This window comes from Sapajus apella, unplaced genomic scaffold, assembly GCF_009761245.1.
Source record: "Sapajus apella isolate SASKATOON/1434 unplaced genomic scaffold, GSC_monkey_1.0 scaffold72, whole genome shotgun sequence".
Lineage (NCBI taxonomy): Eukaryota > Metazoa > Chordata > Mammalia > Primates > Cebidae > Sapajus > Sapajus apella.
Window position 1 is genome coordinate 2,290,680 of NW_022437012.1, and position 17,694 is coordinate 2,308,373.

The 17,694-nt window shown below is 50.6% G+C and overlaps 1 protein-coding gene across 3 annotated transcripts in view; it reads right to left on the reverse strand.

Moving 5' to 3' along the window:
• Nucleotides 1–1,002: 1,002 nt before the first annotated feature.
• Nucleotides 1,003–17,694, reverse strand: part of STEAP3 (STEAP3 metalloreductase) — a 39,195-nt gene continuing 22,503 nt past the window's right edge. The window contains exons 4-5 of one of the 3 annotated variants that reach the window (XM_032250649.1): nt 11,414–11,578; nt 1,003–3,572 (exon numbers count right to left, since the gene is read on the reverse strand). In XM_032250649.1, the coding sequence (XP_032106540.1) occupies nt 3,291–3,572; nt 11,414–11,578 (447 nt within the window). In that variant the 3' untranslated portion in view covers nt 1,003–3,290. The remainder of the gene's footprint in view (nt 3,573–11,413; nt 11,579–17,694) is intronic. The other 2 variants (XM_032250650.1, XM_032250651.1) reach the window with 2 other exon arrangements.

Consider the following 17,694-nt stretch of genomic DNA (forward strand, 5'->3'; position numbering starts at 1 on the left):
AAGAGCGAAATTCCGTCTCAAAAAAAAAAAAAAAAAAAGAAAATTGTTTGTTGTGAATGGACTTCCTGCCACGGTTCTTTCTTTGGAAAATCCTTATCATGAATTCAAAATGGCAGGGCCATCTTTTGGTTATTGTTCCCAAGAAATGGTTTTAGCCACTAGACCACTTTCTGCACTGGGTTTCTTGTCCCCTCGCCCTGTACAGTAAGACAGTCTGGTTGCTTCAGCAGGAAGGCTCAGCTGCATGACAGGTGGGTGGTCTCTGAAGAGAGCGCCTCTTGTTTTCCTGATGGACCCAGGGCCAATGTGCTGTAGCCCTTGTGAAGCACCAAGTGTGAGGCTGTGGCTCTAGGAAGGAGTGCTTCTCCCTTTGCCTTTAAGAGAACACAGGGGTCCTAAGCAGTGTGCAGATGTGTACCTTGCCGGGGCTGCCAGGGGATGCAGGCTCATGGGGAGGATAGAGGGGGCAGAGATGTGTGTGCACTGATTAGTATGCCATAGACTACAGCACAGCAGAGGCAAAGAAAGCCAACTAAGCTCTTGTTACTCAGAGTATCTGAGGAACATCGCCATCCAGGTGAGCTTATTAGAAGTGGACAATCTCAGGCCTCACCCCAGACCATGAATCTGAACCTGTGTTTGAACCACATTCCTAGGTGACTCCCAGGCACACTGTAATTCGAGAAGCACTGCTTCTTCTACCTAGACACAAGCCCTCACCCTTCAGACCACTCCAGGAAGCCTTCCTTTCACATCCCCTCGACCCCACCCCACACTCTGTCACCTGGATCTTGCCCACTCCTCCCTGGCATGTCCCTTAGTCCCTCAGGTCTGCATGTCTGCTCTTCCTCATTGGCCAGCTCTAGCACAGATCACTGTGTTCACATTGCCAGTCATAAGACCTTGCCAGTGCCTGACTGAGAGCCGGCTCCAAGCTGAAGGCTGCTCAAATCAGTGAACAAATGGATACATGATCTGCATGGCAGAAATAAAAGCCTGAAGTTCGCAGAAGGTTAGTGTTTATTTGCACTGCTTTTTAGACCATCTACCAGGCTGAAAAAAAAAAGTACACAGACTCTTTCCAAGGCAAAGATATTAGACATGAACCTCAGACCGTGGCATTTGGGATTTCCAGAGCATGTTGTTGAGGCACTTTTGTACCCAGAGGCACATGGAATTTACCAGGCTGTAGGGAGTGATGTGCTCTCAGGGGCTGCTGCTGCCAGTAGCCTGGTGAGGTAGGGAGGACAGCAGTGGACGCACTCACGGCTCAGCACACAGCCCGCCTGCCTATCGTGAGCTGATTGTCCAGCAGGTGGCACCTGTTCCCCCCTGCTACCCAGCTTGGAATCGTGGGTGGGACAGGGAGGACGTGCACTGGGCTCTGCTCTGTGTCAGCATCTTTGGTATAAGGAGCCATTCCCTGGCCCAGGGCAGGCAGCCAGTACTCACCATGGTTGGGGATCATTGGTGGGTCTCCATTGCCCATACTTTCCCTGCCTCTCATAAGTAGGAATCGATGGACCCTCGTTATGCCAAGGCAATGCTAAAATCTCCGCTTTACCTGCCCCCTTCTTGGCGAGGCTCTCTGTGGGCCACAGCTGATGCTCCATCAGTTCCAATTTATGAGACAAGCTTCTGTCGCTCAGCCTTGGCGCGGCAGATGGAAAATACCTGCAGGAAGAGCTTCCCCGGCATGGCCTTCCCTCCATCAGTCGTGTGCCTAATGAGCTAACCTTGCAGTGGGCTTCCCCCGCTTTTCACTGATGGACCCTCATGTGCTCCATAGATAGGAGCTCGTGAAGCCTCCCTGGGGAGCAGGGGCAGCCTCATTTGTGACACTCTCTCTGGGCAGCCTTCACTGACCCTACTCTCTTCCTTCCATCAGAAGATGGCTTCAGGCCCAGGAGACTCACCGAGACCTCACCCTCTTTGTGTTCAAAGATGCTGTTTTTGATGGAAGATCACCTGATTCTGCAGGGGGTTGGGGCTCAGCTGAGAACACCTGCTTCTCCACAGGGGAAGTAAGCTAGGGTCCGCAGGAAGCAGAGAGGATGGCATGTGACTGGATGGCAGATGCCCTGTGGCTCCAGTGGTGCTCTCTCCTCTTGTGCTTTGGGACAGTAGCATTTTAGGTTTGTAGCTTTGGTGGAAAAGTTGCTCCCCACTGTTTTCAAAGGTAATGCTCCATGAGGAGGAAGTTGGAGCCAGTGTGGTTTTCTGGGTCCTCTGCCAGAGAACATTTGGAGTCCCCAGTATTTTTCCCCAGGACCGACTTAATGAAGACGGTCCTTCAGCCCAGGCAGGGTCCCTGGAAGGGCTCAACTCTGACGCCCAGGGAGCTTTACTCCCTGGAGTATTTTCTCTCTCTCCTCCTTGGGCTGATTTCTAAAGGGTCTGTTCTAGGCCTTCCTGGGAGACGTTCAAACAAAAGATGGGAAGGGTGAGAAGGCACAGTGGTTTAAAGAAGCTCATCACCAGCTTAAAGGAGGAAAGGAAATTAACACTTGTTCTCAAGCCAGGGTTCACTAATGGCTCTGGCAGGGAGGTGACTTCACTCTCACAGGAGGATCAGTTTGCAGGCTCCATGGTGACTTCTGACTTTCAGGGAAAAAGTCTCCCCCACTCAGCAAGGATGAGGTGGAGCAGCTTCAGCCCAACCCCCTCATCCTCCTACTGTGGGGAAAAGGACCGGGCACAGACTCCAGGCTGACTCCCTGCTTTTGCTCCCCCCAGGCCTCCATAGCCCCTGCTCACTGGTGGCTCTTCAGCCCCGTGCATGGCTGCAGGGGTGTGGTTCTGGGTAGAGCTGTTGTCCTCCCTCCCCCTTAGAGCCCCAGCTCTGCAAGAGCCTTGGGGAAGTAGCAAAAGGGGAGTTGCGGGGGTGGGAAACCCAGGGATAAATCGAACCTACCACAACACAAGCCTCTCCTGTATAAAAAGTGTGTGTATGTCTCTGTAAATGTCACACTAGCATGATCTGCTCTTCTCTTAACTTAACGGCACTTGCTTTTAAATCTACACGTTGAAATCTCAGAGATCCAACTTTTTAGCGAGCTACGTATAATTGCAAATCCTGTTATATATGTGGAATATATGTAAATACGTATCACACACATATCACATGTGTGTGTATGTCATTCTGCATACATTTGAGTCCCAGGAATTTGGACCTCAAACCTCCTATTTGTACACAGTTATACTGCTTTGCACCACCAAGAAAAGAAAACCTAACAGGCTCGGGGCATCACCCCTTGTGTGCCTAGTGTTCAGAGCCCAGGGCAGGCACCTCACACGTGGCTCGTCTTTTCGGCCAGGGCATTGTCCATGGGCAGTGTGAACTTGATGGCACCGTCCCTCTCCCAGCCCCTCCGGATCCTGGTGAGTCTGCGGCTGATGCAGGGCAGGAGAAACAGGGCTTTGGCCAGGATGACGACGCAGGGCACCAGCAGCGTAAGCGTGAAGGTGGGAGGCAGGTAGAACTTGTAGCGGCTCTCCTCGAAGGCGCGGGTCCAGCCATAGGTGAGCGTGTGCAGCGTGCTCAGCACCAGGGCCACAAAGCCCAGCGAGGACTGTGGACGGAAAAGAAGGCTGGAGTGAGGGCGAGGATGACAGATGCAGCAATCCTGCCAATGACTCATCTGCTGGCCTGGCAGAGGGGAAGGAGGGTGGCTTTAATACGGTGATGGGTTGGAACCACAGCCCTATCGCTCTCTTTGTGTGATCTTATGATAACTATCTCAACTCTCTGTGCCTCAGCTTCCACAACAGGAAAATGGGAATAATGCTTCTGTGCTGAAGGTGTCTAAGGGCTGACCAATTCATGTGGATTCTGTACAGTAACCATGCTTTTGCCTTAACTTTGTTATTTGTATCTCTGGAGGATGCTGGATGATTTCAGATGGAATTAAATTCAAAGAAGTTTCAAAAACATTTAAGGCCTGCTGCAGTGGCTCTTGCCTGTAATCCCAACACTTTGGGAGGCCTAGGCAGGTGGACGGCTTGAGCCCAGGGTTTCAAGACCAGGCTGGGCAACATAGTGAGACCCTGTTTCTACAAAAAATACAAAAAAATTAACCAGGTTGTGATGGCATGTGCCTGTTGTCCCAGCTACTTGGGAGGCTGAGATGGGAGGATCATTTGAGCCCAAGAGGTCAAGGCTGCAGTGAGCCAAGATGGTGCCACTGCACTACAGCACTCTAGCCTGGGTGACAGGGCAAGACCCTGTCTCTAAATACATATGTATTTATTTATTACTAGTTTAGTGTGCATTTTAATATATATTAGAGTAACAAGTGTCTGCCAAAATCATAATTTCACAGATAACATTTGGCCTAAGTTAAGATCAGATAAAAAGTGGATTGATTTTAAATTAGCTTGAAGATAAATGCAGAGTAAATAATTTACAGATGGCACATGGATTTAGCACCAGTAGTGAGGGGGACTCACAGGGCCTGCAGTCTGCGTGAATTGGCACCGTATACAAAGCTCCAGAACACCACGCAGATGCTCTCTGTGCACACCAGACCTTCACCTCCTGCCCCAGGCTGGGTTATAAACATCCCAGATGGAAACCCCGCCAGGCCTCCTCTTCCATCTGGAGGAGATTAGTGACCGTGGGGAGAAGAGACCATCCCAACTCCAAATGGAAATGATCCCGGCCCTTTTACAGTGGAGCTTTCCACCCCTTGAACCATGTGTGGGCTTTTGTGGGTCACTTCCAGCTAAGAGCGGCTCATCCACCACCCACAGCGTGACTTTCTGTAGGAGCTACAATGTGGAAATGGCTGGAAACTGCTGCTCTGTGGCTCCAGCCTCTTGGCATGTAAGGGTTTTTATGGACTATCAGGGAAGAGATCCAGGTTCTACTGTTGGTGCTGGTTCAAATGATATGAACTCTGGGCAAGCCACTTAGTGAACTTCAGGGAGGTAAGTAATTTCCAAAGCTAAAGCTAGAGGTAGGGGGAGTGCTGAGTAGATGCAGCAGCCTCCAACCAGTCCCCTAGACAGGGTAGTCAGTGACACAGCAGAGGGTACCGAGGGCAAGGGAGGAGCGGCACGGGGGGCTCTGACTGAATTCTGGAGCACCAGGGAGCCACTGAGAGATTTGGGGCAGGAGAGCCCTTCCATGTCTATTACACAGTGATGGACATAGCAGTGGCCCATCAAGCAATGAACACATAGGCATTTTCTCCAAGGAGACATTGCGAGGGCTTAATTTAAATGTGGCAGCACACTGAGACCTCTGGGTCCTCTGTATGGATTGAGCCTCCTGGATTCTCTTCTAACCAGCCTGTCGGCGTCAGTTCAGAGGCTTGGCTGAGAGACACTGTCTCATTTGCACTCCCCTCAGAAGTGTTTCTAAGTGGGTCTGATTCCACATGGGGCCTCTTTCTTGCTCCTCCCTGGTGTGTGTGTGTGTGTGGCCCTTGGTTTGCACCTGCTCCAGGACAGACACCAAGATGGTGAACGTCAGTGAGTGAAAGAACATGGTGTGGGAGAATTGCTTGTAATGCTTTTGCCAAACATAGTAATAAACATTTTCCAATGGCTGTACACTATAATTTCACATACAGGTTCTCACATACAACATTCTTGGGCCCGGGTAAAATAACCAAATAAAACCTTCTCTATCCTTCCTCACCCTCTCTGATTCTTCTTGGCTTTGTGTCCACTTCCGGAATCTTCTTGGCCTGTCTTTAACGACTTCCTGGCTCACCACGAAGTGTGAAGAAGCCATGGTTGGCTTTGTGCTGTCACCCCCGGTGAATTTGTATCATTTTAATGTGGTCACCTCCCAAAGAGAACCCTCCTTGACTGTTAGTCACACGTAAACAAATCCTTGCCATTTCCAGAAGTGTCCATCAAGAATTCCAAATCCCCTGAAACTTCTGAGCCACTCCAACTTTTCTAAATGCTAGCCTCTTGGTGTGGAAGACTGTGGTTAAAAAGGTCCCCAGCACTGACCATCAGGAATAGATATTGAAGTCGCCCTGTTGTTCCCTAGCCAGGTGCGCTGCCCTAACTAACTGTGGGCCCTCCCACCCCTCCTCCTTGTGGACTTACAGGTGTTGCCAAGGTGGCGGGGAGGAAATGCCCTTTATCTTGGAGAGTTTATCAGTCTGTGGCTATCAGGCTGTGTTTTTCAAAACTTGCTACACATTAGAATCACCTGGGGAGCTTGGGTAAAATATTAGTGCCCAAGCCCACTCCCAGAAATTCATATGAAATTGGTTTGGGGCAGGACATGGGCATCTGTTGTTTTTTAAGTTTCGGCAGAGAAGGCTGATGTGCAGCCAGGACTAAACCACTCATTCAGGAGACTCTCGTACCCACACCCTGCTAGCTTCAGGTTGAAAAGTCCACACGGGCCCCTCTGCCCAGGTCACTTGACTGGGCAGGGTCTGGACCTATCTGTTCCTTAGACAGAGCCACACTGAGAGCCTTTGGTGTCCACCTCTGTGTCATGTGGCTTTCCCAGAAGGTGCAGCAATGGCAGCCCATGCAGACCGGGAAAGCCAGCCTTAGTGGCCCCAGAAAGACCTTCGCATCTCCTTCGGGTGATATACCCTGTAGCTCCAGTGGTCTGTGTCAGCCACTGTCCCCAGCCCCTGACCTGGAGAGTGATGAATTTTGCTGGACACTCTGGGCTCTGCTCGGGACAGTGTGGAGACGCTGCTCCCAGGCCCACCAGCGGCAGTCAGCTCCTCCTGTTCATATAGCCTCATGCTTGTGCCATCCAAGATCCCATGGTGCAGACAGCAAGAAGCTCCAGCCTCAGGCTCGTGGTTCATAGCAAGGCTGACAGTCAAAGGCCAGCCAATAACAAAGGGCCTTTGACTTCCCAGTCCCAGTGGGAAGCCTGCATGATTCCAGAGAGTTGCTTTCTGAAAACTCTCTCCTTGGGAACAATTTAAAAATCCCAGAACCCAAAGAAGCCCACAAGAAGGAGAGGGATTGTCATGAGGCAATTAATAAGACCCCCAAGCTAGGGCCGTTTTTATGATACGTAAGCTTGTTAGTAAAAAAGAAACAGCCAGGTGGCTGTAGCTCCTGCTGGTGCTCAATTACTACGGCACGAAGGGGCTCTGGACAATGGCTCATGAAGCTGGGGCCAGGCTGGTCTTGTCATTATTTCAGGCAGGTGGCTGCAGTGGGCAAGGTCACAGGCAGTTCCTCTAGCTCCGGGAGAGAACTTAGGTTCTAAAAGCTGAACCCTCATTTTTCTGCACAGATGAGCTGCTCTGACTGGGGTCTTTTGCAATCTAATATCTAACAATATTTAACTGGCTGAATTGGAACACTTAGAACAACCCAACCTAAGCCAAAACAATAACAAAAAATACCCAAAGAAACACAAAACAAAATGTAAAACTTTGAAAACAGCCTTGGGAATGAAAGGATAAATGTATGCACAAGTCACCTCTCTGTGGAATCAACACACTGTTTCAATGGTTTTTAGCTGAACAAAGTGTCTGAGATGCTCATACCAGAGCGACTTCACCCGGAATGGGGGCTGGGTAAAATGAGGCTGAGACCTACTGGGCTGCCTTCCCAGGAGGTTAGACATTGCTAGTCACAGGGTGAGATAAGAGGTGGGCTTCAGGTCCCTTGCTGATAAAATAGGTTGCGGCAAAGAAGCCAGCCAAAACGGACAAAAACCAACATGGCAATGAGAGTGACCTCTGGTCACCTTCATTGCTCATTATACACTAATTATAATGCATTAGCCTGCTAAAAGATATTCCCACTAGCGCCATGACAGTTTACAAATGTCATGGCAATGTCAGGAATTTACCCTATATGGTCTAAAAAGGTAAGGAACGCTTATTTCTGGGAATTGCCATCACTTTCCTGGAAAGCTCATGAATAATCCGCCCCTCATTTAGCATGTAATCAAGAAGCAACAATAAGCAGAGGCAGCTGAGCAGCCACGCAGTCGCTCTATGGAGTGGCCATTCTTTTATTCCTTTGCTTTCTTAATAAACTTGCTTTCACTTTACGGAGAGTATGGAGAGGCCCCGAATTCTTTCTCGCATGAGGTCCAAGAACCCTCTTTTGGGGTCTGGATCGGGACCCCTTTCTGGTAACAAAAACATTACAGATCTGGATCTAGGGGTCAGCCAAGACCCGTCAAGAACCATGGTTGTCCCCATAGCCTGGTGTCTGCTGTGGTCATGTGTGATAGGGGAGGGTGATGGTGCTCAGGTAACTTCTCACTGGCCGTGCTAACTTTACGGGAGAGGGTTGCAGCTTACCTCAAAAGCCAGCATGCCACTGTTGGCTGCACGCATCCTGCATTTAACGTGTCCAGCTCAAATCCTCTCGATGACCGTATGGGGTGGACACAGACACAAGTGAGCAGCAGAAGCTCCGAGAACCTAGGACGCTTGTTTGATGGTGCAGGGCAGGTAAGTGGGGGTCTTGGGACCGAAATTCAGGTCTTCCACTTCCACTGCCTGTGTTCCCTCCACTGGAGGTTGCCACATACCGCAGCATGCGCACCTATCAGTCACCCAGGGAGCTGCAAAAACAGACCTGCCAGAGCCATCCCTCAGCATCTGAGTCCATAGATGGGAGGCAGCCTGGGTATCTGTATTTCTCCAAGAGAGCTCTGGCTTCAACCTATTTGACAGGGACTCACAGTAAGAATGTTTTACTCTGCTGCGTGGTAGACAACCAGGTATGCTACATTTGCAAACATAACTAGCAAACCCAGGTAACTGAAAAAATATCCTAACAACATGCAAAACACTCCACTGTTTTCTTGGTTGTTCTATTTTATTTCATTTTTAAAATGCTGGTTGTGATCCGCTGAATCAATGGCATGACCCACTAGTGAGTGTCCACCAGTTTGCAAACACTGACCTGGACCACTCTGAGGCTCAGGGCTGGAGTTCCCCGGCCTCCATCTCACTGTCTCCCACTGAACTGAAACGGATGGCTGGCAGCTTAATCGGGGATAATGGAAATGTGACCAGATACCCTAAGAATAATAGCAAAATGCTTTTTATTTTTCTTTCATACATAGTATCTCACTGTGGCTCATAAAATCCCTGTCGGGCATTAACTCCATTTCTCATAAAATCCCTGTAGGGCATTAACTCCATTTTTCAGGGATGTAAACTGAGGCTCTTGGAGGAGACCTGCTCTGCCCACAGTTGCAGAGCAGGGTTGTGGGGAGGGAAAACTAGAACCCAGGCTTCCCTGGCACTGACAGTACCTCTTCCATATTGGCATCTGGTTTTTGTGGATGGAAGGCAGGAATTGATTTCCACAAGTAAAATCCTGCCTTTATACCCACCTAAGCCCCTCCCTGCTCTTGCAGTGGCGAAAGGACTGTCCTATTTGTATTTCGACTCTTTAATATGTAAAGTAGAACGCAGCTGCTAGGGTCTCAGTCAGCTCTTGCTAACAAAATCAAATCCACTGGCTTTCTCTGGCCGCCAGAGCCAGGGCATGTAATCTATGGCTGCTTAAGGGAGCAGCTTTCTGGTGAAGGGAGCAACCTGCAGTCCGTTTTAATTGTGGATAAACCATGCACCCCGGATACTCCAGGTGGGAAAAGGAAAATCCTAGATTTGGGTGTGAGACACATGGGGATTAGTGGCAGATAACTAAAATTCTTCCCTCTCTCGTACGCTAGCATGCATCAACCCTGAGCACTCCTCCAGGGACCTTCCGAGATGAGCAGAGCCAGGGAGATTCAGAGACAGACACACTTTTAAAAACATACGGCTACAACTTGGTGGTGTTCCAATGGATGTGAAGCATCCCTGGTCAGGCGCAATTAATTTGGATTACATAAGAGCATTACGCTGTCACTGTCCCTGAGTCCTGTACCACGTCCTCCCTGCACAGATTTCTGTTGATGGTGGGGGAGGATAGGATGGCTGTTCTCTGCCCTGATGCAATGACAGGATACAGCATTAGTCAGCTCCCACCCATGGGGGGGGAGGAGTTAATCCGCCAACACTGACCGCAGATTCTGTGTGGAGAACAGTGGGAGATGCCAAAGAAATGTAAACAATGTCCCTGCCTCCGTTCCCTTTATCATGGAAAGATGCCTCTGCCTGTCTTGTTCTCTATTGCATCACAGGCCTAGTAGGATGCCTGGCATGCAGCAAGCGCTCAGTAAATGTTGAATGAACAAATGCATAAAGAAACACTTGCCACTCACAGCATTTCCCAGAGTCTGTTCTGTGGAGTGTTTTTTTTTGTTTTGTTTTGAGAGACGAGGTCTTGCTATGATGTCCAGGCTAGACACTTGAACTTCTGACTCCTGGAGGGATTGCTCCAGCTCAAGGTTCCTCCCACCTCAGCCTCTGTTAGTCGCTGGGATCCCAGCCACACGCCACAGTGCCCAGCTTGTGGAGTGCTGTTAGCTGTTATTTGGAAAAAAGGAGGGGGAGGGTGCTAACGCTCCAATAGGCCTGGTTGACAAAGGTTTGTTTGTTGTAGATGTTATTAGAATCTTTGATGTGCCAAAATGCATTATGATCTCCTAGGGGGAAGCAAATCTTTTCCAAAGTTTATTTGATGACAGACCTCCTTTTTTTTTTTTTCTTTTCCTTTGAGAGGAAGTCTCCCTCTTGTCCCCCAGGCTGGAGTGCAATGGCACAATCTTGGCTCACTGCAACCTCTGCCTCCTGGGTTCAAGAGGTTCTCCTGCCTCTCAGCCTCCTGAGTAGCTGGGATTACAGGTGCCTGTCACCACACCCGGCTAATTTTTGTATTTTTAGTAGACACAGGATTTCACCATGTTGCCCGGGCTGGTCTTGAACTCCTGACCTCAGGTGATCCACCTGCCTTGGCCTCCAAAAGTGCTGGGATTACAGGCATGAGCCACCGCACCTGGCTGACAGACCTTTTTTTCTGGATTTTTTCATAGGAATGGCGTCTTTGGGAAAAAGCTGTGTCGCATCCCCTATAAACTAGGGTCCTACTGCTCATCTCCCATCCACCCTGCATGAATCAAGGGGTTAAGGGGAACAACAGAGCCAGGTTGAGATGAGGGGTAGAGTGTGGTGGGCTAGGCTCTTTCATTCCCTAGCCACTGACTCCTACCTAGACCAGCAAAATGTCCAGAGACTTCATGTCATTCACTTTTGTTTGGAAAGCTCAAGAATTCTAGAAGCTGAGAATGGTGGACCCAGGGCTCAATGTTCTGGTCTGTAACTTTTTCACATGCCCATGTCTGGCTTCCTCATGTGCTGGGAGGTTAAGCTTGTAGCGGGCAGCCCCTATCAGAAGGCTCGGATAGGCCCTCTGCACCAGGAAGGCCTGGCATCTGACTGAGTGGCTGCTGTGCGGATGATCAGAGCCCAGACAGGTCTTGAAGGCGGAGTACTTGCTCATGAGAGGTGGGCCAGGGCCAAGCTGAAGCTCACTGACAGACGAGAGACTACTTTACCTGAACGAAGCTGAACTCCCTCCAGTTGAGTGAGTTTGCAATGGACGGCAATGAGGTCACGGCCAGCAGGGACAGCGTACCGAGGGCCAGCACTCCCAGGGAGAGGTAGATCTCCATCCGCCAGACCTCCTCCTCCACCCAGAGGTGGCTCTTGTTGGCCAAGACCTGACATGGATGGAAGGAAAACCATGAACACTGTGGCAAAGGCTGGTGCTCTGGTCGGGCAACGATGAAGGACACGAGAAAGACAATACAGCGGGCGCTCACACTCCACCTGCCACTACCCGGCTCTGTGATGAGCATTTCTCGGGCACTAACTCAATGAATCCTCCAAACCACCCCATGAATTAGACATTGCTATTATTCCACTTTAGAGGTGGAGGAAATGAGACGAAATGATCAAGTCACTTTTCCAAGGTCACATGTAGCTAACAGATGCAGAGCTGCGATCAGGACCTATGCAGTCTGGCGCCAATGACCTGGACTCCTGGGTCTTTCACACATCAGCCAATCAGAACAGTCACAGCAGCAGAGTAAGGAGTCAACCAGAAATACAGCTCATAGGCATGGCTCCGCCGCAGGGTTTTCTGGCCCCCAAATCCCAGGACAGCAGAGAGGAGCTCTCCTAGCTCTGAATCCCCTCAGCCAATGAACTCACGCCTTCACTGGCTGCTTCCCTTTCCAGCCTGCCTCACCCTGAGCCCTCTGTCTTCCTGGGCCACCACGCTGCCCCTGTCACTGGCTCACACTCAGGACATACAAAGACACATGCAGACACTGACTCCCCAACATTTCCTGATCCAAAGCTCTCAGCCTCCCCTCTTCCTACCCAGTTCTCTGCTTCTGCCCGGGGCACACGGCCTGGGCTCAACTTTGCCAGGTAAGAGAGACTGATGGCCATTCACCAAGCAGTTCAGCAAGCACTTAGGAAGCACCTACTGTGTGCCAGGCCCTGGGCTACAGAAAATAAAGATACCAGCCCTCATCCTGCCCTTACAGAGATCTGAGGCCCTCACCAAGCTCCAGGACACATAAACTGGGGAGCCCCCATGAACCTGGAGATTTCTCCCCCTTCTCTCCCCACCTTGCCGCTGAGCCCCCCCCAGCTACTCACTCACACAGTGCCCTCAAGAGGAAGGACTTTTATCAAGGTGCAACTAGACCAGGTATTAGAGTTCCTGGAAGTCAAGGTGTTCTCTGCGAAACACTGAAATGCTTTAATTCTATAATATCAGCAGAACAAGGAACAGTATTTCCATTAGAAAATGTGACTACACTTTAATAGGCAGCCTCTGAAAACAGAATGACTCATACAGGTTTTTTGAGAAACAATTTCCGCAGCAGGAAAAAAAAAAAATAACATGAGCTCAGTTACCAGATAAAATATTAAAAGTGGATCCACTGGGCTGAGCGAAATGGTTGTAAAACTCATAAGAGAAGGCTTAAAGAAACAGAGAAACTGCCATCCATTGGGCACTTTTCCTGCAATTTGTGAAAAACGATTGCCTCTGTTAGGGCAGGTCTGGCTCAGTTTGGTGACTTTAAGCCACTAAGGGACCAGGAGTCTGGGGACCCAGCCTCTCGTTTTGACCACCAGTGGCATGTGACTCTGACAAGTCTGTCTCTGGGCCTCAGTTTCTCTACCTAGGAGGTTTGAATGAGATCATGTCTGAAATTCTTTTGATTTCACTTTCGTGCCTGCTGCAGTTGAAGTCACCATTAGCTGGAAAGACATGCAGGGGGCAGAGAGGTCTCCTCCGTACCTCTGCCCAAAGAAGTCTTACTCACAGCTCGCAGCATGAATTGAGTAAGTCATCTCCGCGCTGGAAGTTGTTTGTTCTTCATTAGTCATTCCTCTCTGTGTCTCGGGAAGATCAGGCAGTTAATGTCACAAGTCAGAGTTTGGATGATTACACACATACCACATTTGCTTGTAAAATGTCTTGTTTTTTTCCTCTAATATTTCCACTCTGCAGTAAGGGAGGGAAGGGAGGGATGATGTGGGCAAGGAAGAAGTGGATGGCGAAGGCCCGCATGAGGATTGAAACTAAGTCAGCCTTAGGAGCCTATGAGATTCTCGGCCAGCCTACTAAACAACAGCGCTGTGCTCAGAGCTCCCTGGTGACCAGTGTCACATATGGCTAACTGGAACGGAGGTGTAACAGCTCCCCTAATAAGTCTCTATGTTTAGAGATGAACAAGTTTGCCGCCTCGCGAAGGCCAAGGAGAATGGTCATCAACAGAGATGAAAAGACAGCATTCAGGTGTGGGATTTCCCTCTAGGTTGCAGGCCAGACACTGAAGGACCAGTGAGGCTGCAGCATCAGCCCCTCTCCATGACTTCACAGCAGGTGATGGATGGGAAGAGAGTGGTACTGACCCACTGCTTGCCAGACTCAGAGGAGGTGTGGAAGGGCAATCTGGGGGCACAGAGACCACAGGCCTGGATTCTGACGCCAATGCTGCCACTGGTGGGCCGTCATGAGACCCTGGACGGTCCCTTTCTTGGCTCACAGCATCATTGTGTCTTGCCGTGTTACTGAGGTACTAAACGGATTACTTTTGTGGCATGAGTAGCAGGAGACTGGTCCACAGTGGGCACTTAATGTAATGAATGGCTGTTGTTCTTAGTGGCGATGAGGCAGTTAGACTGATTCTTGCTCCAAGCTCTACGTGCGCTCCTCTTAAGATGCCTGGTATTGGCTTTGTGGGGGCCAATTTAAAAATCAGTCACTCGGTGAACATGAACTGTGAACCTGTGTTAGGAATCATGGACCCCGAGGTGTGGAAGACCCAGTCATGGACCTGTGAGTCAGGTATGAAGTGCTGTGTAAGAAAAACAATAGACGTGTTTACAAAATACAACGGACTGCAGACGCAGGCATGGAGAAGATAGGGGATAGGCTGGGGGAGCTTAACAGAAGTAGCGCTTGGAAGGAGAAATAGGAGTTTGCAGGCTGTCAAGTTGTCCCAGGGTGGGTATTCCAAGCCAAGAGGAATGAGCTCTGTCCATTTAGAGGGTAGTACGGGACCCAAGTGTTGACACGTCACAGGAGAAGGGGAGATGGTGAGGCTTCGGCGGGAGTATAGCCACATAGTGAGGGTTCTACATTATCCCAAGGACATGGGAGTCACTGAACCTTTTCAGCAGCAACGTGGTCAGATGAGAGTTGCAGACCATCCCAGGCCGGCCATGTGCAGATGTAGCTTGGAGTGAAGGCAGTAGGAGAACAGTGTGTAGGTTAAACATTTCTTTGATCTTGAAATGTGTATCTCTAGGGAATACACAAGCAAATCCAAACACCCTATACAAATATCAGTTATTGCTGGTAATAGTACCATCTGTTAACATGGTCTCAAAGGTTTTCTCTATAGCTGGGATACAGCGTTGCCTCCTAATCTACAGACTCAGGGCTGTAAGGAAATCTTGGAGGAGTTTCTTGTGGCTGAACTAATGTACTCCCTTCACCCAAAGGGCCCAGTGGGCAGCCGGGGTGGTGAGTGGCCATGTGGGGACACTGTGGTGAAGTGCCCACAGGCTGGCAGTGGGCCTGAGCTGCCCAGGAGGCCTTGCTGTTGGAGGCTGAAGACAGAACAGCCCGAGGTGCCCAGGCCCAGAACCGAGGGCATGACTTACCATAAGCCATCCAGCATCTGCTTGGATGTCTCCAGGTGTGGCCACCTCCCCACATCTGGGCCACTGTGTGTCAAGCCCCTGCCTCCCTCTGACCATCCCCCCAATATATCCACATCAGCCCTGGTTCTGCCCTCAAGAACTCTGCAGAACAAGTGTAAGCCCCTTTACGTGAGAGGCCTTCAGTGTCTCTGACTGATCTCATCGTGCGGGAGGGACGGTTACCTGGCAACCTCACCAGGGTCTGCAGCCCTAAAGAGCTTTGGGACTTGGGGAAAATTACTTGCATGAGCCCCTCTGTGCCCTGGTATTTGCATCACAGCAAAATTGGGTTAACAGAATATCAGGGAGAGCCTTGGCAGGGCGGAGAATTTAGACAAAGGCAGTTGGAAGGTGGCAGTGGAGGGAGGGAGCAGTGGTGTGTCTTGTGCCCTGGGGGGTACTGGGGATCATTACCGTTTTTCCCACCAGTTTTTCCCACTGCCACTGGAAACACCTGCCAGCTCAGGGGAGAGGGCTCCCACATACAGGGAGTGGGTTTCTCCACGCAGATCTGCCCCCTCCTGGGCAGCAACATTGTACCAGTCCCTGAGGAGCTGGCAGAGCCTCCTGCCAAGGGGCTGGCTCTTTGTAGAAGTCAGTAAGAAAATATCATCAAAGAGCATCGCAAACATTAGCACTAGGAGAGAGCTTGATCTAACATCAGGATGCTGAGGACAAAAGAGGGGTGGTGACTGGCTCAGGGTCAGGGTCTTCGTTCCAGTCAGCGACAGCCGGCCTTCAGGTCTCCACACCACCCCACACCAGCTGAGGCAAGGAGCCAGACTGCCTGGTCTTTCTTACTCCTTTCTGTGGCCCCAGGGTATTGCAGAGTAGGTGCTCAGTGAATGAGTGAATGAATGACCTAGTTCTGAAATCATGTACTCAACTGTTAATCTGTAGAAAGTAGTGTGGGTATAAGCATGGATCTGGAAAACAGCTGGATCTGAATCCTGGCTCTGCTACTTACTGACTGTGCGACTTTGGCTAGGTTACTTAACCCCTCTGTGCCTCAGATTGCTCATCTATGAAATAAGGATAGAATAGCACCTGCCCTTCACGGGTGAGATAGAGTTAAATGATTTCACAGTGATGTATGAAGCTCTTAGAATGGTTCCTGGAACACGGTGAGCTCTTGTTAAGGGTTCATGACTATGATTTCTTCCCTTACTCTCATTTCCGTCAAGCATCTTGCTTTTCCGCCTGAAGTCTGGGGTTCTTCCTTTGTCTTGGGAAAGTCCGAGCCCACAGATGCAATGACGCTGGTGTCTGTGGGTGGCGAAGGATGAGGGCAGTTGAGCAGCTGTCGGCAGAGAAGCGGCAACCCTGACGGTGAGTAGGGGCTGAGGTCTGTGGTTCTTGGGAGGTGCCCAGCCCTGCTTCCCAGTTCTGCCAATCCCCATCCTCGGAGGGGATGGTGCTGTGCTAGGTGATTAGGGGAGGGCCCAGCCTCAGCAAGGTACCTGCATCCCGAGTAGGAGCAGGAGCGGTCTGGGCCTCCAGGCTGGAACAAGGGGTGGATAAGAAGTATCTCACCAGCACCTGGGCCGAACTGTGTTGGGTTGCTAGCATCCTAGAGTGGGCAGGACCTATGCACCAGCCAGCCCCAGGGCTGGGCACTGGAGGTGGAATTCAACTGGAGAAAGTAAAGAAAGGCAGTGTTGCTTGAAGACCTAAGCTTGGGACTAAGAATCAAGCCCCGTGAGCTTGTGGACCAGGAGGGAGCTTCAGGGGCCTGTCTCTGTGGGCAGAGGGGCCAGCTGATGCTTGGGTCCCCACCTGGTATGGCCCGAAGGCCTTCCACTTTGCAGGAATCCTGCTGGCAAACAACTGCCATATGGATTTTCTAAATCAGTGATTAATGCCATCACCAGTGAAAAGCAAACAACAGCAACAACAAACCCAAACCTGGAGCGCTCACTCCTGCAGCCTTTCCCATCTCAGGTGCTCTGACCCAAACCTCAGTCATCCTTGACCACCCTCCAAAACCCTAGGCCCTTTCCAGCAGCAATTTCCTGCACTCCAGCTTCACATGTGCCTTCAGGACCTCCTTGCTCCTTCACTGTTCCCACCACCTCCAGCCTCTACTGCCTCAAATCTGGACACTGGCATGGCCTCCCCGGTGGTCCCAGCAGCTGCCTTTGATGCCCCTATAGTCTATTCTCAGCCAAAAGCCAGAGAGAACCGCTTAAAATGTCAGGCAGATCAACGCCTAAATTCAAACCTTCACTGGCTCCCTATTTCACTCAGAGCCTAAGGCTGAAGCCCTTGCTGGTCTGGCTTGGACCTCGCGGGCCTCACCTGCCACCTACTCCTTGTTCAGCTCCAGCCACATGGACCACTTGGCTGCTCCTCCAATGTGCCAGGCACACTTCTGCCCAAGGAGTCTGCCCCATGGCCTGCAACACCACCCCAGCGGGCCGCCGCCGCTCTTCCCTCCTTCCTGCTCTGCTCACATAGCACTCACTCTGTCCATCCCTGCTTTTCTTTGCCCCTTAGCACCCCTGACCCTCTTCAACACCTGCTATAACTCACTGCTGTGTTTTGTTTAAGTCTGCCCTAACTGGGCTGTACCTCCGAGGGCAGGAATTTTCATCTGCTTTGTTCA